At 54.1% G+C, this 20919-nt stretch overlaps 1 protein-coding gene across 1 annotated transcript in view; it reads left to right on the top strand.

The window, feature by feature from the left end:
- c6 (complement component 6) overlaps positions 1 to 16927 on the top strand; it is a 52842-nt gene extending 35915 nt beyond the window's left edge. Inside the window, 7 exon segments of the mRNA XM_052020497.1 lie at positions 2429 to 2600; positions 5005 to 5128; positions 9996 to 10128; positions 11386 to 11577; positions 13326 to 13407; positions 14404 to 14642; positions 16643 to 16927. Of these exon segments, the coding sequence (XP_051876457.1) occupies positions 2429 to 2600; positions 5005 to 5128; positions 9996 to 10128; positions 11386 to 11577; positions 13326 to 13407; positions 14404 to 14642; positions 16643 to 16809 (1109 nt within the window). The 3' untranslated portion in view covers positions 16810 to 16927.
- Positions 16928 to 20919: the final 3992 nt, after the last annotated feature.

The raw sequence follows: 20919 nt of genomic DNA, 5'->3' as shown, positions 1-20919 counted from the left end.
TGGTTGACCAGAGGTTTGTGAACTATTAGAAGGCAGCAAGGGACAACTAAAAATAACTAAAGAGAGAGAAAGTATGAGAGTTGTTGCTTCTGCGAGTATTTGAAAAGGAAAATTGTAGCTGCAGTCCCCGGAGGTTGGGACTGGAGAATTACTGATGGGAACTAAGGAAATGCAGAGCCTTTGAACAAATATTTTGTATCCGTCTTCACACCCAAGACAATGAAACAGCAGAAAATCCAATAGCAAGTACAAGGTACTGGGGCTAAAGTCCGATCGTCCACGGGACCTGTTGGCACTATCCATGGTCCCAACAGAAGTGGCTGCACTGGCTGTAATCTGCCAACATTCCCTGGATTCTGGAAAGGATTAGAAAACCACAAATGTAATAGCACTGTTGAAGAAAACAGGAAAATATTGGCCAGTTCTCAGAACATCTGTCAACGGGGAAATGCTGGCATCAACTATTGTTAAAAAAATGGCTGGACATTGCGAAAATCAAAATAACATTGAGCAGAATTGGCGTGGCTTTCTGAGTAGAGAAATGATCTTTGGCAAACTTAGTAAAGTTCTTTGGGAATACATCACGCAGTGTAGATAAAGGGATAGCGGTAGATGTCAGTGGATGGAGAACGTTTGGATTCTTACAAAGGGGCCACGTGAAAGATTCCTGCACAGGGTGAGAGCTCACAGCTTTGGAGGGAATGTCTCAGAATCGATGGTGACTGGCTAACTGACAGATCGGTAATCAGTAACTCATGGGTATCACAGGGATCAGTGGTGACCCTCAACCATCTACCATCTGGTTAAAATGGACATTATTTTTTTTTGTTTTAATTGTGTTCTTTCTTGTAAAAATTGTGTTTAATTGAAGGGTCTCGACCCAAAACATCAACCGTCCATTTCCTTCCACGGATACCGCCTGACCCGCTGAGTTCTTCCAGCATTTTGTGCCTTGCTCCAGATTCCAGCATCTGGGGTCTCTCTTGTGTCTCAATTTTAATTTATGTCTAGGCTTTTTTTCTTGTGAATGTTGTGGGTTTGTTGTTCTGTGCCTGTGATGCTGCTGCAAGTAGGTTTTTCATTGCACCTGTGCGTACGACAATAAACTCAACTTTGACTTTTGACTAACTTGGATGAAGAGACAGGCTGTACTGGGGGCATATTTACTGACGGTGCAAAGGTAGGTGGGTTAGCAAGTCGTGAGCACGACACAAGGAGCCTGCAGGAGTTAGAGAGCCAGAGCATAGACAAGAGAATGCAGGTGTGCAAAATGCCGCACCTGGAGTGTTGCATTCGGTTCTGGTCACCCCATCACAGGGAGGATGTGGGGGCTTTGGACAGGGTGCAGAAGAGGTTCACCAGGATGCTGCCTGGATTAGAGAACGTGCTATAAGGAGAGGTCGGGTGAACGGGTTGTTTTCTCTGGAGTGTCGGAGGCTGAGCAGAGACATGATCAAAGTTTATAAAATTATAAGAGTAGACAGCCAGTATCTTTTTCCCAGGGTCGAAATTTCCAATACTGGAGGGTGTACATTTAAGGTGAGAGGGGACAGTTTAAAGGAGATGTGCGGGGCAGGTGTTTTTACACAGAGAGCGGTGGGTGCCTGGAACGTGGTGCCAGGGGTGGGGGTGGAGGCAGATACGATAGAGGCGTTCAATAGGCTGTTAGATAGACACGTGAATGTGCAGAGAGTGGAGGGATGTGGACTGTGTAGGCAGAAGGGATTCGTTTAATTAGGCGTCATTGGCCTAGGCACAACATGGTGGGCCGAAGGGCCTGTTCCTGAACAAGAAGACCTGCCCAACAGTTCAGACTGTGTCCCTGTTCTCACTCTCGAACTGCTCCCATTCACTCACTAACCAGATAGCCCTGCCTAGCCCCGTGGTCACCCTCCCTGAGACACCCCCTCCCCGAGACACCCACTCCCCCACCCACCCTACAGTTTAACCAGCTTCCTTTGTCTTCTTCCCAATTCTGACGAGGGGTCTTCCACCTTGTGCCCCTTCCCACAGAGGCTGCCCGACCTACTGAGTGTTTCCAGTGGTTTCTGTGTTTAATTCAGATTTCCAGCTTCTGTAGTTTTTTTGATTTTTGGTGCAGGAGCGCAGTGCACTGTGAGGCCCGCGCACTGTGAGACACTGTGAGACGTGAGCACTGTGAGGCCCGCGCACTGTGAGATACTGTGAGACATGCGCACTGTGAGACCCGTGCACTGAGACCCGTGCTCTGTGAGACGTGCGTTCTGTGAGACCTGCACATTGTGACATATGCGCCGTATCTGACTGTGTTTGTGTTCCCTGAGTGGCATTGGACGCCGTATCTGACTGCGTTTATTTTCCCTGGGACAGTGCAAGATGCTGTATCTGACTGTGTGTTTCCTGGGGCTGTGCAGGACGCTGTATCTGACTGTGTTTGTGTTCCCGACAGAGGTGCAGGATGGTCACTGGAGCTGTTGGTCAGCGTGGAGCTCATGCAACACGTCCTACCGTCGGAGGAGGAGGCGCCAGTGCAACAACCCCAGCCCCCAGCACGGGGGGCGGTGGTGTGAGGGTGCAGACAGCCAGGAGCAGCCCTGTGCCATCTCCCTCTTGGCCGCTGGGTAGGGATGTCTCCACCCCCTCCCCCTTCCTCTGGGTGAAGGACATCAGGCAGGACAGAGGGGGAAGCAGGGACTTCACAGGATCATGAGTTGTTACAGCACAGGAGGCCGTTTGGCCCGTCAGGGTGAGGGCAGCTGGCAGTAGATTGTTGCTCCCCCCCCAGCTCTTCCCCGGCACCTGTGCACTGACACACAGCCAGGTCCATGGAAGGGAACGGATTGGGCTGTCAGGGGTTCTGCCCACTCACCCCTCCCACCTCAAAATGTTCCCCATCACTTCTAGACCCCCACCACCAAATGCGCAGTGAGTTGTGGGGCCCTCCAGTATCCCAGAGTGCAGTGGGAATGGGGGGTGCTCTCAGGTCAGGGGTCCTAGGATGAGGGAATGGGTGGGGAGCAGCACCTCGATGTTGACGGTGAGTGGGTGGGTGGGTAGGTCGGGTCATTGAGAACAGGAGGTGGGACGTTATGTCGCAGCTGTGCAGGATGTTGGTGAGGCCGCACTTGGAGACTTGTGTGTAGTTCCAGTCGCCTGGCTGTAGGAAGGATGTGATTAAACTGGAGACAGTGCCGAAACGATTCACCAGGACATTCCCGGGACTGAGGGCTGGAGTTATGAGAGTCTGGACAGGCTGGGTCTGTTTCCCCTGGAGCGAAGGAGATTGAGGAGTGACCTTACAGAGGTTTATTACCTCATGAGGGGCATGGACAAGGTGGACGGTCACGGTCTTTTCCCCAGGGTCGGGGAGTCTGAAACTGGAGGGCAGAGGTTTAAGGTGAGAGGAGAAAGATTTACAGGGGACCTGAGGGGCAACTTTTTCCACACAGAGGGAGGTGGGTGTATGGAACGAGCTGCTGGAGGAAGTGGGTGATGTGGGTATAAGTACAGTGTGTAAAAGACACTCGGACAGGAAAGGTTCAGAGGGATTTGGGCCAAATGCGGGCAGATGGGACGAGCTTGGATGGACACTTTGGTCGGCATGGACCAGTTGGGACGAAGGGCCTGTTTCTGTACCGTATGTCTCTGTGACTCTATGATGGGGGGACTGATGAATCAGACCCAGTCTGTCCTGCCCGTCACTGCTGGTGAGGTTAAAGGAGGTGGGTCAGGATTTGATTGACCTGTCCTACAGAGGGGTCACTGGGGAGCCTGCCCCAGGACAGGGTCCACTCTGCGTCACTGTTCATCAAGTTCAGTCCCTTCCCCCCCACACCACCACACTCCTACCCCCCCCCCTCCCTCCCGCCTCCCACCTCCCGCCTCTCGCATTCCACCTCCCCCCATGGCTGGACCATCCCCAGCCCTACACCACAGGCTCCCCCAGTGGGGAGTAGGTTTGGATTGGCTGTTGGGGGAGTGGGATTGGATTGGCTGTTGGGGGAATGGGTTTGGATTGGCTGTTGGGGGGATAGGTTTGGATTGGCTGTTGGGGAATGGGTTTGGATTGGCTGTTGGGGGCATGGGTTTGGATTGGCTGTTGGGGGATGGGTTTGGATTGGCTGTTGGGGGATGGGTTTGGATTGGCTGTTGGGGGGATGGGTTTGGATTGGCTGTTGGGGGGATGGGTTTGGATTGGCTGTTGGGGGATGGGTTTGGATTGGCTGTTGGGGGATGGGTTTGGATTGGCTGTTGGGGGATGGGTTTGGATTGGCTGTTGGGGGATGGGTTTGGATTGGCTGTTGGGGGATGGGTTTGGATTGGCTGTTGGGGGGATGGGTTTGGATTGGCTGTTGGGGGGATGGGTTTGGATTGGCTGTTGGGGGATGGGTTTGGATTGAGATTGGAACTGGGGAGTGCTTGCCTCCAAGTTGCCTGCATAGGGAATGGGCACAGAAACGGGGAGGGTCCTGGGGGAGGTGTGTGGGCAGCAAGGAGTCTCTGTACTGGGAGAGGCTCCCACACCCTGATCAGTCCCAACTGGGTTGTCCACCCCTCAGCTGCACCTAGTCTGATCAACAACCTCCATTTGTATAGCGCCATTAATGCACAAGCTGTTGGCCAGGAGTTATCATACCAAATCAGAGCCAGATCAGGGGTCCTGGCCCAGGTGACGGAGATGGGCTTCAGAAGAGGAGGGAGGCAGGGTGGGTCCCAGCCACACTGGAGCGGTTGTTTTGGGCTGACAGAATGATACGAGGAGCTGTCGGAGTTTTAACCCTCCAGTGACAGGGAGGTCGGGGTCAGGTAGGAATTCCAAGGGAGGAGGAGGCTGGGCTGGAGCAAGTGTTGGTCAGTGAGTGTGGGGAATGGGAGGGGGGATCAGGCAGCAGAGCGCTGAGTGGTCTCTGGTTCCCAGTGGGTAGAGTGTGGGGCTGGTGGAAGCATGCTGGGAGAGTCGGTGGTTCCTGCTACCTGTGGGCATGGGCTGAGTGAAGATCCCATCCTGTCTCTGCTCGTCCTCAGGACCACCCTGTGTATCAGTGACGACGAGGAACGGAGGGAGATGGTGGATCCCGAGCCCACTGAACCCAGCGATGGCACCGTGTATTGCCCCAGACCAGAGCCCCTGGACAACGGCTACTTCAGGGTAAGCACTTACCCCCTACCCATCACTGACTGCTTGTCAACAGCTGCCAGTCAATAGCCACTGGTCAGTGGTTGCAAAATCAAAGTCTACTGGTCAATTACTGGCCAAAGGCCGCCAGTCAACAGCTGCAGGTCAACGGGTGTTGGTCAATGACTTCATCAACATGTGTTGGCCAGTGGGTGTTGGTCAGTGGGTGTTGGTCAACGGGTGTTGGTCAACAGGTGTTGGTTGATGGATGTTGGTCAATGACTGTTGGTCAATGGATATTAGTCCAGGGGTGTTGATCAGCATGTGTTGGTCAATGACTGTTGGTTTACAAGTGTTGGCCAACAGCAGACAGTCAGTGGGACCTGTGGGCAATAACTGCTATCAGTGACTGTCAGCACTCTCACCTTGGCTCCCACACTGAAAACATGAGGGAGAGAAGCAGGAGAAGGCCATTTACATCTGGAGGGGCCAGTGCAGAGGAGAACGATCCTGCAGCAGCTCCAGAGGTAATGGTGTGGGTGCTGGGGGGGTTGGGGACACAAGCTGCAGCTGATGCCCCGGCTTTGTCGTTTCTTCATTTCTCCAGGGTATGGGCGCTGCATTTATTGTTCATCCCCAGTGGCCCTCAGGGGGTGGGGTCGCCACGCTTCCGGCGCCAACATAGCACGCCCACAACTTCCTAACCCGTACGTCTTCAGAACGTGGGAGGAACTCGGAGCACCCGGAGGAAACCCACACAGACATGGGGAGAACACATAAACCCCCCACAGGCAGCGGCCGGAACCGAACCCGGTTGCTGGCACTGCAATACCACCACGCTAACCGCTACACTATCATGCCTGCCCACAATGCCTGTCTCTGATGGCCCTCGACTTGAAGTGCTGCAGTCCTGGTGAAGGTGTGCCCACAGTGGGTGCAGTCCTGGTGAAGGTGTGCCCACACTGGGTGCAGTCCTGGTGAAGGTGTGCCCACACTGGGTGCAGTCCTGGTGAAGGTGCTCCCACAGTGGGTGCAGTCCTGGTGAAGGTGCTCCCACAGTGGGTGCAGTCCTGGTGAAGGTGCTCCCACACTGGGTGCAGTCCTGGTGAAGGTGCTCCCACACAGGGTGCAGTCCCGGTGAAGGTGCTCCCACAGTGGGTGCAGTCCTGGTGAAGGTGTGCCCACAGTGGGTGCAGTCCTGGTGAAGGTGTGCCCACAGTGGGTGCAGTCCTGGTGAAGGTGCTCCCACAGTGGGTGCAGTCCTGGTGAAGGTGTGCCCACAGTGGGTGCAGTCCTGGTGAAGGTGTGCCCACACTGGGTGCAGTCCTGGTGAAGGTGCTCCCACAGTGGGTGCAGTCCTGGTGAAGGTGTGCCCACAGTGGGTGCAGTCCTGGTGAAGGTGTGCCCACAGTGGGTGCAGTCCTGGTGAAGGTGTGCCCACAGTGGGTGCAGTCCTGGTGAAGGTGCTCCCACAGTGGGTGCAGTCCTGGTGAAGGTGTGCCCACAGTGGGTGCAGTCCTGGTGAAGGTGTGCCCACACTGGGTGCAGTCCTGGTGAAGGTGCTCCCACAGTGGGTGCAGTCCTGGTGAAGGTGTCCCACAGGGGGCAGTCCTGGTGAAGGTGTGCCCACAGTGGGTGCAGTCCTGGTGAAGGTGCTCCCACAGTGGGTGCAGTCCTGGTGAAGGTGTGCCCACACTGGGTGCAGTCCTGGTGAAGGTGTGCCCACAGTGGGTGCAGTCCTGGTGAAGGTGTGCCCACAGTGGGTGCAGTCCTGGTGAAGGTGCTCCCACAGTGGGTGCAGTCCTGGTGAAGGTGCTCCCACAGTGGGTGCAGTCTTGGTGAAGGTGCTCCCACAAGCGTGGCGACACTTGTGGGCTGCCCCCAGAACACTCTACGCAAAAAGATGCATTTCACTGTGTGTTTCGATGTACGTGACTAATAAAGATATCAAATCTTATCATCACCGGGTCTAAGTGCTGGAACTGCCTCCTTAGCAGAAGCGGTTGAGGAAGGCAGATGGACCCCACCCCCTGAGGGCCACTGGGGATGAACAATAAATGCAGCGCCCATACCCCGGAGAAATGAAGAAACCACAAAGCCGGGGCATCAGCTGCAGCTTGTGTCCCCAACCCCCCCAGCACCCACACCATTACCTCTGGAGCTGCTGCAGGATCGTTCTCCTCTACACCGGCCCCTCCAGTGAAGGGAATACACACTTGGAGAGGAGGAGGATGAGGGGAGACATGATAGAGGTGTACAAAATATTAGGAGGAATAGATAGAGTGGACAGCCAGCGCCTCTTTCCCAGGGCACCAATGCTCAATACAAGAAGGCATGGCTTTAAAGTAATGGGTGGGAAGTTCAAGGGAGATATCAGAGGGAGGTTTTCTACCCAGAGAGTGGTTGGTGCATGGAATGTGCTGCCTGGGGTGGTGGTGGAGGCTGATACATTGGTCAAGTTCAAGAGATTGTTAGATAAGCATATGGAGGAATTTAAGATAGAGGGATATGTGGGAGGAAGGGGTTAGATAGTCTTAGGTGTGGTTTGATGAACGGCACAAGATGGTGGGCCGAAGGGCCTGTATTGTGCTGTATTGTTCTATGGTTCAGTCTCAGCCCCTCCACCCCCGAGGCTGGTCATTGCTAACCCTGTCCGATTCACAACTCTCTCAGTGACTAACGATTTATGGATCCCAGCTTGAATCTACCCAGTGACCGTGCAGAGACCGAGAGGGTCAGTCCCGCCACTGGACGGTTCCAGTTCTGGCCACGACACCCTGTGCCTGGTAAAGGTGACGGATTATCCTGACAACCAGGTCTGGGCTCCACCCTGACTCCAGCCCTGCACCCAACACAGTCAATGGAGAATTAAAACCAAAACATTCCTCTAAGTTCACCCCTTCCGAATGCACGGCACTCCATTCACTCCTCCCCCACCACCCATCCCCCACGCAGTTCCACCCACATTTCACCCACTGGATCTCCCCCTCCGTTCCCACCCCCCCCCCCCCCTCTGGTTCCGGTTCCATCTGCCATACACCTCTCCCCTAATGGTTCCCACTCTCACCTCCGTTACTGAGTCCAGCACTGGGATCCCTTTGTGTTCCAGCTGATCTCCCTCAGCAGCCGTCCCCACCCTCCCCCTCCCCTCCCCCTCCCCCTCCTCCCTCCATCATCCTTTATTTCACTGTGTCTGCCTATCACCCAGCTGCCTGTCTCCGAACTCCACCCCTCCCCGGCCCCCCCACTGTGCTCCACCTGCCCGTCATCATTCACCCCTCCTCAGTCTATCAATCACCTCTGGCCCCTCACACCGCAGAGCTCCCCTCTTCACCCTCGGTCCTGATGCAGGGTCTCAACCCGAAACGTCAACAGTTCCTTCCCCCCCACAGATGCTGCTCGACCCGCTGAGTTGCTCCAGATTCTAGCGACTGCAGTCTCTGGTGTCTCTAAAACCAAAACAAAAATGCTGGAAATCTGAAGTAAAAGCAGAGAATGCTGGAAATGCTCAGTGGGTCAGGCAGTTCCTGTGGAGACAGAACCAGGGTTAATGTTTCAGGTCGAAGACCCCTGGTCTGAACACTGGTGGTCAACTCTTGCCTCAGTGGTTAGTTGGTCAGTTATATCACTGGTCCACCTTGACCTTGCCTAGGGCAATTCGTGATGGGATGACAATTAGATCCTGTGGCAGTGTGTATTGTGTGGGATGGGAATGGTTCCCCAGGCTCTGGGTCTCCGGAGACGGAGGAGGATGTTTGCTGTGATGGGGTCTAATGTACAGAGGGATCTTGTAGTCCAAGTCCATCGCTCCCTGAAAGTGGACACACAGGTAGATCAGGGTAAAGAAGGCGTACGACATACTTGCCGTCATCGGTCTGGGCACTGAATATAAGAGTCAGTGATGCAGCTGTACAAAACTTTGGTCAGGCCACACAGAGCATTGTGTGCAGTTCTGGTCGCCCCATTACAGGAAGGGTGTGGAGGGTTTGGAGAGGGTGCAGAAGAGGTTCACCAGGATGCTGCCTGGATTAGAGGGCATGAGCTATAAGGAGAGGTTGGACATGGTTTTCTCTGGAGCGGCGGGGGCTGAGGGGAGACCTGATAGAAGTTTATAAAGTTATGAGAGGCACAGATAGAGTAGACAGCCGGAGTCTTTTTCTCAGGATAGAAATGTCAAATACTAGAGGACATGCATTTCAGGTGAGGGGGGAAAGTTTAAAGGAGATGTGCAGGGCAAGTGTTTTACACAGAGAGTGGTGGGTGCCTGGAATGTGCTGCCAGGGGTGGGGGTGGAGGCAGATATGATAGAGGGGTTTAAGAGGCTGTTAGCCAGACACATGGATGTGCAGAGAGCGGAGGGACGTGGATCATGTGCAGGCAGAAGGGACTAATTTAATCCAGCATCGTGTTCAGCGCAGACATGGTGGGCTGAAGGGCCTGTTCCTGTGCTGTTCTGTTCTCTGCTGTATGATTGGCCAATGCCTCGATCATCATCCTACCATGACTGTTCACAGCCACAGTCTGTTCCCATCCAGCCCCTCTTGTTGCTCCTGTACAGGGGTAAAACTGTCTGACTAATAACATGGTGACCTGGTCTAACAGCCCAGAGCCCCAGGTTCAAATCCCACCATGGCAGTGTGGAATTAAACATCAGGAACTTGGAAAGTCAGCAATAACTGGTCTCAGTAAAGGTGAGGGCAAAGATGATCGATTGTGATAAATCCCACCCGATTACTGAACCTTCTCTGGGGGATAAGGCCTGGTTACCCAATCCCTACTTGACTCCTGACCCAGAACTGGCCCAGCAAGCCTCTCAGTTGGCTGCCTGGTCAGGGACACAGGGAGGTGGACGGGTCCTGAGGGATGAGCAGTGTGGAGTGACCAGCGGTGTCTGTTGCAGGTGTCCAAGCCTCGGTACCAGGTCGCGGAGCTGCTGGAGGTTATGTGTTTCACGGGCTACGCTCCCACCGGGTACCAGTTCTACCGCTGCCTGCCTGATGGTACCTGGCTCAAGGAGGAAGTGGAGTGTCAGCGTAAGGGCCCGCGCTTGCTGTTGGTGGGATCCGTGACCCAGCAAACCAGCTCCCCTACCTTTAACCCCTCCTCTGCATTATGTAGCACCCTGAATGTAACACCACTCCCGTCACTGAATCCCCCCACTGTCGATACCCTGGGGGTTACCACTGACCAGAAACTGGAGAAGCCACATACACAGTGTGACCACAGGAGCAGGTCAGAGGCTGGGAACCCTGCGGTCAGTAACTCACCCCTCACTCCCCAAGGCCTGTCCACCATCTACAAGGCTCAAGTCAGGAGTGTGAGGGAACTTATCCATCGCACTTAGGACTGGGTGAGGGCAGCTTCAATGACACTCAAGCAGCTCATCACCATCCAGGACACAGCAGACCACTTGACAGGCTCCCCACCCACACCCACTCACTCACCCCACCACCGACACACAGTAGCAGCAGTGTGGACCATCTACAGGAGGCACTGCAGCAACTCACCGAGACTCCTCAGACAGCACCTTCCAAACCCACTGCCTCTACCAGCTGGAAGGACAAGGGCAGCCAAAGCACGGGGACCACCACCCCCTGGGAGTTGCCCTCCGAGCCACACACCATCCTGACTTGGAAATATCTCACCGTTCCTTCACCGTTGATGGGTCAAAGTCCTGGAACTCCCTCCCTGACACCACTGTGGGGGTACCCACACCTCAGGAACTGCAGCGGTTCAAGGAGGCAGCTCACCACCACCTTCTCAAGGGCAACATGGGATGGGCAGTTAAATGCTGGCTCAGCCTGCAGAGCCCACAGCCCTTGAATAAATAAAATAGATCCAAGGCAAGACAGCAAAGCAAGCCTGACGCTCAGCAGTGACCCAGGTGCTAGTGAAAGGGGCGGTGCTGAGGACCCTACTGGCACAAACTGGAATGGCAGGTTACCTGAAACTGCTGAGGGGTGTTAGCTGCCTTGTCAGAAGGTGAGGTCCCAACCCACAAGCTTTGATGGGATGCCACACATGGGTCAGAGTGGGAGGGGGCTGGAGAACCCAAGGTCACCCCTGCGGAACCTTGTGTTCTTTGGATGATCTTTGGGTCCTGGAGACTGCAGAGACTCCTCAACAGTGGGTCAGTGGTAGCAGACGTGAGCAGTGCCTGTCTTCCAGCCCCTGTGACCCACTGCCAGCCTTCCCCCACCCCCCCCCCCCGTGCCTCAGCCCTCTTCTCTCCCCGTGTAGCCGAGCCCCGAGGAGTTGGATTCCCTGGTGACCTCTGTGTTGTGTTGCAGGGACGGTGTGCAGCAGACCAGAGGTGTCCGGCACAGCCACACTGCAGCCTCTCCGAGCCGAGTACAGTGTGGGAGAGTCAGTGCAGGTGAAGTGTCCGCTCGGCACGGCTCCCACAGGACACACCCAGTACACCTGCACAGTTGGACTCACCTGGGAGCCCGAGCTTCCCGACCAAATCACCTGCCAGCTCGGTAAGTCTCAGTTCCCCGCAGGTAACCCCACTCCCAGTAAAGTACTGGGTTCGCAGTCTGTCACAGGGAACAGGGTGTGTGTGTGTGTGTGTGTGTGTGTGTGTGTGTGTGTGTGTGTGTGTGTGTGTGTGTGTGTGCGTGCACGCGCGCATGTGTGAGAGAGAGAGAGTGTGTGTGTGTGTGTGCACGCGTGCATGTGTGAGAGAGTGTGTGCATGTGAGTGTGTGTAAAAGAGAATATGTGTGGGTATGTGTGTGAGAGAGAGTTTTTGTGGGTGTATGTGAGAGAGAGTGTGTGTGGGTGTGTATGTGAGGGAGACTGTCTGGGTGTATGTGTGAGAGAGAGAATGGGTGTATGTGTGTGTGAGAGTGTGCGTGTGTGTGTGTGAGAGAGTGTGTGTGTGAGAGTGTGCGTGTGTGTGTGTGAGAGAGAGTGTGTGTGTGTGTGAGAGTGTGCGTGTGTGTGTGTGAGAGAGAGTGTGTGTGTGTGAGAGTGTGTGTGTGTGTGTGTGAGAGAGAGAGAGTGTGTGTTGGTTACACAATAAGCCTCCCAATGCCCAGTGGGAGATAGAGGAACAGATATGTAGGCAGACTAAGGAAAGATGTAAAAGCAACAAGTTAGTTATAGTAGGTGACTTTAATTTCCCCAATATTGACTGGGACTCCCTTAGTGCCAGAGGCTTAGATGGGCAGAAATTGTTAGGTGCATCCAGAAGGGTTTCTTGACACAGTAGGTAGATAGTCCAACCACAGAAGGGGCCATTCTGGACCTTGCATTGGGAAATGAGCCTGGACAGGTGACTAGAGTTTCAGTGGGAGAGCACTTTGGGAATAATGATCATAACTTTTCAGACAGTAATAGAAAAGGATAAGGCTGGGGAAAGTGCTAAAGTGGGGAAAGGCTAAGTACGACAGTATTAGGCAGGAGCTGGGGAGAGAAGACTAGGAGCCGCTGTTACTGGGTAAGTCCACATCTGACCTGTGGGAGTCGTTTAAAGGCAGCTGGTCAGAATTCAGGACCAACGTGTTCCTGTGAGAAAGAAGGACAAAGATGGCAAGGTTCCTCAGCAGATTGCTTGTTGTTTCGCCAGGATGCTGCCTGGATTAGAGGGCATGTGCTATAAGAAAGGTTGGACAAACTTGGGTTGTTTTCTCTGGAGCAGCGGAGGCTGAGGGGAGACCTTATAGAGGTTTATAAAATTACGAGAAGCACAGATACCCCAAACATGGGAAAAAGATTCTGTTTACTCTGTCTATGCCTCTTATGATCTTACAGACTTCTACAGGTCCCCTTCAGCTGCCTGTAGGAAAACAGACCCAGCCGATCCAATCTCTCACTGCGCATATGCACGGTGTGTGTATGTGAGGGCATGCGTGTGTGTGTGTGTGTGTGTGTGTGTGTGTGCGTGCATGTGTGTGTGAGAGAGTGAGGGCACGTGTGTGTGAGGGCATTGCGTGTGTGAGAGCGTGCGTGTATGAGATCGTGCGTGTGTGAGAGCGTTCATGTGTGTGCGTGTGTGTGTGTGTGTGTGTGTGGTGTGTGTGTGTGGGTGTGGTGTGTGTGTGTGGAGTGTGTGTGTGTGGTCGGTCATCAGTCCCTGGCCGTGCCCAGCATCACTGAGGACGGACTGCAAGCTGGAGCTGGGACAACACTGTGTGTGTTGAGCTCTCTGTGGGTCACCGTCCATGTCTGACCTTCTTCCCACAGTTGTCCCATCTCTGTGTAATCCCAGTCCTTTTGTTGTGCAGCTATCGACACCAAAGGATGCCCCCCGGGGAAAAAAAGGAGCGGCTCAGAATGTGTCTGCATGTCTGCGGAACAGGACTGTGGGTAGGTTACACACGGCCAGACCTGCCTCGTCTGTCTGGGTGAGTCTGTGTCTGAACCTGTGTCTGTCTGTCTGGGTGGTTGGCTGCCTGCTGCCATATGTACAGTGAGCTGCCTACACTTCTGGGTCTTCTGTGTTCTGTGTATTTCTCCGTACATTAGTGTATCTCTGCATATGTGTTACATGTATGTGCTTCTGTGTGTGTGTGTGGTGTCTGTGGGAGAAGGAAGATCTGTGTACGGGTTACGTGTTGATGAGAGTGTGTGTTGGTGCTGGGAACACGAGTGTGTTCATTTTTCAGTGAGTGTGTGAATCTGAGGATGTCTTTTCAAATATGTATCTGTGTGTGTTTGGAAGTGTGTGTTGTACATAGAACTTGTGCCAGTGTGTGCCTTTGAGGGTGTGTGGCTGTGTGAGTGTGTCTGTATGTTTTTGTGAGTGAATGAATGTGGGTGTGTGTAGATGTGACAGGTGTGGAGAGCGTGAACACGTGTGTGGGTGTGTGTGGATGTGACAGGTGTGGAGCGCATGAACACGTGTGTGTGTGTGTGTGGATGTGACAGGTGTGGGGAGCGTGGGTGTGTGTGCAGGTGTATGTTTGTGTGAGTGTGTATGTCTGGGACAGTGACTGGCTGAGTATGTGTGTGTGTGTGCTTGAGAGTGTGTGTGTGTGTAAGTGTATGAAGATAGACGAGTGTGAGTGTGTGACTGGATGTGAATTGGATCAGTTTATTATTGTCACATGTACCGAGGTACAGTGAAAACTTGTCTTGCATACAGATCGAGTGTGCGTGAGGGAGTGTGTGTGTGGTGTGTCTGTGAGTGTGTGTGAGTGTGTCTGTTTGTGTGGTGTGTCTGTGTGTGTGTATGTGTGTGGGTGTGTGTCTCTGTGTGAGTGTGTGTGTCTGTGTGTAGCTGTGTGTGTGTGTGTGTGTGTGAGTGTGAGTGAGTGAGTGTGATGTGAGTGCTCTCTCCCTGACCCTGCCCTGTATTTCCAGGACTGCCCGGCCCCCCGAGCTGTGTGCTTTTGACGTTACAACGCAGAGGCTGGCCACCACCTCCAGGTGTGCCTACCTGGTGGCCAGATGTGAGGGGCAGGACCTGCAGCTGGTGAAGGAGGGTCAATGTGAGGACTCTGACCTGCCGTGGGCTGTGGAGCGAGCTCGCCTGTTGGCGCTGAGCAGGAGGGAGCCGTGTGGGTTTCTGGACAGCTGTGGTGACTGGGAGCAGTGTACAGGTAACTGCAAGGCCGGCCTCCCAGGGTCTGCCCGGTGGGTAGTTCAATTTAATGGCACAGAAAGAGCCCACGCTTCATTGAGAAGCCAAGACCACCCAGGATCAACAGGGAACTGTTTATTCATGATGGGGGGATTCACGGGCCACGTCTTGGGGTGGCAGGACTGATGGACGAGGAGCGATCCGGTCAAACAGAATCATAGTCACTGGAGTTCAGAACATTGACAGGGGGTATCAGAAATTCTAACAGAACTGGGTAGTCACTGGAAGGGTGTTCCTAGTGGCGGGGGAATCCAGGACCAGGGCTCACAGTCTAAGATCAGTCAGTCTGCAGATGACACAGTAGTTGGTGTTGTGGATAGTGAGGAAGGTTGTCTAAGGCCACAGCGGTGCACAGTTTTTTTCCTCTTTCTCCCTACTTTTGACCCATCCCCTGGTGGATCTGCTCTCCCCTCCTCCCCCACACCTGCCCAGCACTATCGCTTACCTGCATCTACCTATCACCAGCCTGTGCCCACCCTGCCTCCCCTCTTCTGTCCACCTATCACTGCCTCTGTTTTTCCCTCCTATATATTGGGCTTCCCCTTTTCCTATCTTCAGTCCTGAAGAAGGGTCCCGACTGAAACATTGACTGCCTGCATTTCCCCACGGATGCTGCCTGGCCTGCTGAGTTCCTCCAGCATCATCGTGTTTTTCATCTGGATTCCAGCATCTGCAGTCCTGGCTTAGATTAGATGGGAAGTTGGGCAGAGCCATGACAGGTTGAATTTAATCCTGACAAGTGTGAGGTGATGCATTTTGGGAAGTTAAATAGGGGTAGGACATGAGCAGTAAGTGATAGGGTGCTGAGGAATGGTGATGATCTGAGAGACCTGGGGTCCAAGTCCACAGCTCGCTGAAAGTGGCTACACAGGTAGATAGGATGGTGGAGAAAGCACACGGCCCGCTGGCCTTCATAGGTCGGGGCACAGAGTATAAAAGTTGGGAGGTTATGTTGTAACTTTACAAAACACCGGTGAGGCTGCACTTGGATCACTGTGTACAGTTCTGGTCACCTCACTCCAGGAGGGATGTGGTTCCACTGGAGAGAGTGCAGAGGAGGTTCACCAGGATGTTGCCCGGATTGGAGGACTCTAGATATGGAGGAGGGATTGGACGGGCTGGGACTGTTTTCCCTGGAGCGAGGGAGGCTGAGGGGGGATCCTGATAGAGGTGGGTAAAATTATGAGAGGCATAGATGGGGTAGATAGTCAGATGCAAGGACACAAACCACTGGAGGAACTCAGCAGATCGAGCAGCCTCTGTGAGGGGAAAGGAACTGTCGACATTTCAGGTCAAAACCCTGCATCAGGACTGGATAGTCAGATTCTTTCTCCTGGTGGGGGATCAAAAAACAAGAGGGCATAGGTGGAAGGTGAGAGGAAGGAGGTTTAAACAGGATCTGTGGGGAAAGTTTTTTACACAGTGTTGAACCTGTGATATCTGGAACTCACTGCCAGAGGAGGTGGTGGAGGTCACTCCGTTTAAGAGACATTTCGACAGACACTTCAACAGACAAGGCAGAGAAGGATACGGTCCTAACGTGGGCAAATGGGATTGGTGTAAATGGGCAAAAAGGTCGGCATGGACGTGGGGGGCTGAAGGGCCTAGTTCAGTGTTGTACAACTCTGGGACTCCAGGGATTAAGGACGAGTTATTTTGGATGTCCTCCCACCGCGAGCGGTGAACCTGTGGAATTCTCTCCCACGGACAACTGCTGAAGCATTAAATGCTGCCTCTGCCCCTGTGGTGGGGAGTGTGTGCTGGGTGGGGGCAGGGGGTCAGGAGCTGATTGGGGCAGTACCACCTCCCCACAGTGTGACCCTCCCTCAGTACCGCTCCTCCCTCAGTGCGGACAGGATGATCCCATGTTGTGCAGCCTGCCCCACTGGGTGGGGGTGTGTCTCCCCCGTTGGGAACCACCGGCTGACCAGCCTGTGCCTCTCCCTCTGTCTCCTGCAGAGTCCGTGTGCCAGTGTCTCCTTCCCAACCAGTGTCCGCGGAGCGGGGCAGAGGATTACTGCATCGTGATGGGCTCCCGGCAGAAGGTGGTCAGCCTGTGCCTCCTGGGGGCACTGAAGTGCAGGAAGATCCCACTTGAGTTGTGTGGACCCACATCCACCCCCTGATCCGCCATACAACCCGTCTGCCACATCTGCCCGGAATGCTGACCTTGCTGTGTACGTACGGGACTGCTTGCTGCCTGTGTAATGCACAGTCCCCCTAATAAAGAGCAGCTGAGATTTTAACGCAGCACTGAGCAGTGTTTTTTTTTCTGGGGTACCTTTGGCTCATGATCCATCACAAAAACCAGCCTCCCCTCCGGGGACTCTGCCTATACCCCCCGCTGCCTCGGTAAAGCAGCCGACATAATCAAGACCCCACCCACTCAGAACGTTCTCTCTTCTCCCCCCCTCCCATCGGCAAGAAGATACCAAAAGCCTGAAAGCGCGTACCACCAGGCTCAAGGACAGCTTCTATCCCGCTGTTATCAGACTCCTGAACGGACCTCTTGTACAATAAAGGTGACCTCTTGATCTCCCAATCTACCTCATCGTGGCCCTTGCACCTTATTGTCTGCCTGCACTGCACTTCCTCTGTAACTGAAACACTTTACTCTGCATTCTGTTTCCCTTTTGTATGACCTCGATGTGTGGAATGATCGGTCTGGATGGCACGCACACAAAATCTTTTCACTGTATCTGTACATGTGACAATAATAAACCAATCTTCAGGGCCAGTGAAAGTCCTACTCCTGCCCCAACACAGCCCATCACCAGACTCCGGCCTTGGCAGGAGTCCAGCACAGAACCCCCAGCTCCAGCTGCATCCCACTGCCTGAAACTTCAGACTGAGTGGTGGTCATTCCACACCCTTTGTCCTGCCAGCACCTCCCTCCCCAAAACAGCCCCCGGCTCAGAGATTGTGGCCAGCAATCCACTCCTCCTTCCACTGGTCGAACGTGGAACCGTGAGGTGCATCTGTGCACAGCAGGAGTTCACACAGAGCAACAACACCACTGGCAGCTTCGGTGGAACTACCAAAGGATGAATGTTGGAGGCAAGAACACCACAGGTTATATACAATGGCAGGTGAGAAAGCACAAGGAGGCTTCGTATCACATTTCATCCCACAGTACCGCCCCTTTTTTTATATATATAAACATTTATTCGCTAAAAGCTCTACAAAAGGACAACCAGTGTCAGTACACAACATCTAATACAGAAAAGAAGAAACTACACAATGACATACTACGGTAGAGAATGCAAACTAATACTAACGAACCACACACACAACACTACACCCACTCGCAACACTTCAAATAAGAATCGCCTTTGTACTACCCACGACACACGCGATCCCCTGAGGGGCCCACCAAGCGCGGAACTCGGCCAGGGCGCCCAAGGAGACCGCGTGCTCCCATTCCAAAGACAACCGCGCGCGCACGTAAGCGCGGAAGACGGGCAGGCAGGCCGACCGGCCGGAACCCTCGGCCGCCCGCCGCCGCGTCCCCTGGATGGCCAGCTTGGCCAGGCCCAGCAGAAGACCCACCAGGAGATCCTCCACGCACCCCGCCCTGCGCCGCACCGGGTGCCGTAAACCAACAGCGCCGGGCTGAAGTGCAGCCAGAACTTAAGCAGCAGCCCCCGCAGATATGCAAAAGAGGGACTGAAACCTCTCGCGCTCCGCGTACGTGTGATACACCGTCTCCTCCTGGCTGCAGAAGCAACAGGCGGCCGGGGTTCAGTACTGCCCCCTCCCACTGTGTGACCCTTCCACAGTACTGCCCCTCCCACAGTGGGACCCTCCCTCAGTACCTCCCCTCCCTCAGTGGGACCCTCCCTCAGTACCTCCCCTCCCTCAGTGGGACCCACCCTCAGTACCTCCCCACCCACAGTGGGACCCTCCCTCAGTACCTCCCCTCCCTCAGTGGGACCCTCCTCAGTACCTCCCCTCCCACAGTGGGACCCTCCCTCAGTACCTCCCCTCCCTCAGTGGGACCCTCCCTCAGTGGGACCCTCCCTCAGTACTGCCCCTGCTCTCCAACACTGCTGCTCCCTCAGTTACAGCTGGTCTTTGCTCATGTCAGGGGAGTGTGTTCCGGACTCCACCCACCCTCGGGGTAAAACAGGTTTCCTTCTGACCTCTTATCCTCAACCTGTGCCCTCTGGTCACGGACACCACTACTGCAGGGAACGTTTCTCACTATTAACCTCGTGTAATTGTGTACACTCTCACCAGGACACTCCGCTCCAGGAAGAACAGACCCAGCCTCTCCCGTCTCTCCTCGTAACTGAAACGTTCCATCCCAGGCACGTCCTGGTGAATCTCCTCTGTGCCCTCTCCCATGCAGTCACACCCTTCCTGCAGTGTGCTGACCAAACTGTACACATACCCCTGCTGTGGATAAAGCTGCTGTTTACTAACGTTGTACCATGATCTCTACGCCTTGACTAATGAAGACAAGCCCCCTGTACATGTCCTTCACCCCATTATCTACCTGTGCTGCCACCTTCAGGGATCTTTGAACTTGTGCACTAAGGTCACGCTGTTCCTCAATAGCCCCCAGGGCCCTATCATTCACACTGTATATCAGACCCTTATTTGGCCTCCCAAACTGCGTCACCTTCCACCTATCAGGATTAAATTCCATCGGACATATCTCTGCCCATTTTACCAGCTGATCAATATCATCCTGTTTCCGGGTCACCCGCTAACTTATTCATCACACCTCCTAAGATATTAAGATATTTATTTATTAGTCACACGTACATCGAAACACACAGTGAAATGCGTCTTTTTGCGTTCATGTCCAAGTCATTAATGTACATGACAAACAGTGAAGGTCCCAGCACCAATCCCTGTGGTTCACCACTGGTTAGCGTAACACTATTACAGCGCCAGCGACCCGGGTTCAATTCTGGCTGCTGTCTGTAAGGAGTTTGTATGTTCTCCCCGTGTCTGCGTGGGTTTCCTCCAGGTTCCTCCCACATTCCAAAGACGTACGGGTTAGGAAGTTGTGGGCGTGCTACGTTGGCGCCGGAAGCGTGGCGACACTTGCGGGCTGCCCCCAGAACACTCTACACAAAAGATGCATTTCACTGTGTGTTTCGATGTACATGTGACTAATAAAGATATCTCATCTTATCTTATCAATCACAAAATCAACCCTCTGCCTCCCAGTACCAAGCCAACTTTGGATCCAATTTGCCAACCTGCCCCGGATTCCATGGGCTCCAACTTCTGGAGCAGTCCCCCATGTGAGACCTTGTCAAAGACATTCCCAGAGTTCATGTAAACCACATCAGCCTCACTACCCTCATCAATATATTGCGTCAGACACAAGAGACGGCAGATGTGGGAATCTGGAGCAACACACGAGCTGCTGGAGGAACTCAGTGGGTCAGGCAGCGTCTGTGGGGGGAAATGGACAGTCAACGTTTCAGGTCGAGACCCTACGTCTGGACTGAGATAGAGGGGAGATGGTCAGTATACAGAGGTGAGGGGGAGGGTGAGGCAAGAGCTGGCAGGTGATGGGTGGAGGTGACAAAGGTCTGAAGATGATGGAATTTGATAGGAGAAGAAGGTGGAGCCTGGAATAAAGGGAAGGAGGTGGGGAGGGGAACCAGTGGGAGGAGCGTGTGTGTGTGTGGGTGATGGGTAGATGGAGGGTGGGGGAGGGGGAAGACATCGGGTGATGGGGGCCGGGATGGATCAGGAGGGGAGGGAAAGGAGGCAGAGGGGGAGCGGTCACCAGAAGTTTGAGAATTCGATGTTGATGCCGCCAGGTTGGAGACTGCCCAGGCGCAATATGAGGCGCTGTTCCTTTAACCTGCGTTTAGCCTCGACCCGGCAGTGGAGGAGGCCGGGGACAGACAAGTCAGTGTGGGGATGGGAAGTGGGATTATAATTGCCGGCCACCGGGAGATCCCGGCTGGTACAGCAGACAGAGCGAAGGTACTTGGTGAACCTTGAGGAACAGCATCTCATATTCTGCCTGGGCAGTCTCCCACCTGATGGCATGAACATCATGTTCGGCACACACACGCTGGGCTGAAGGGCTTTTCCCCGTGCTGTACTGTTCTGTGTTCTAAGACCTCTCCCACGTCTTCTGGCTCCACACACTGACTGTCAACTTGTCCATAATGGACCCCACTCCTTCCCTGGTTACCTGCTGCCCTTACTGTACATAAAATGCTCTGGGGTTTTCGCGTCAGTTACACAGCACAGGAGCGGCC

This window comes from Pristis pectinata, chromosome 7 (assembly GCF_009764475.1).
Source record: "Pristis pectinata isolate sPriPec2 chromosome 7, sPriPec2.1.pri, whole genome shotgun sequence".
Taxonomy (NCBI): Eukaryota; Metazoa; Chordata; class Chondrichthyes; order Rhinopristiformes; family Pristidae; genus Pristis; species Pristis pectinata.
This window is presented reverse-complemented; position numbering and strand designations above follow the sequence as displayed.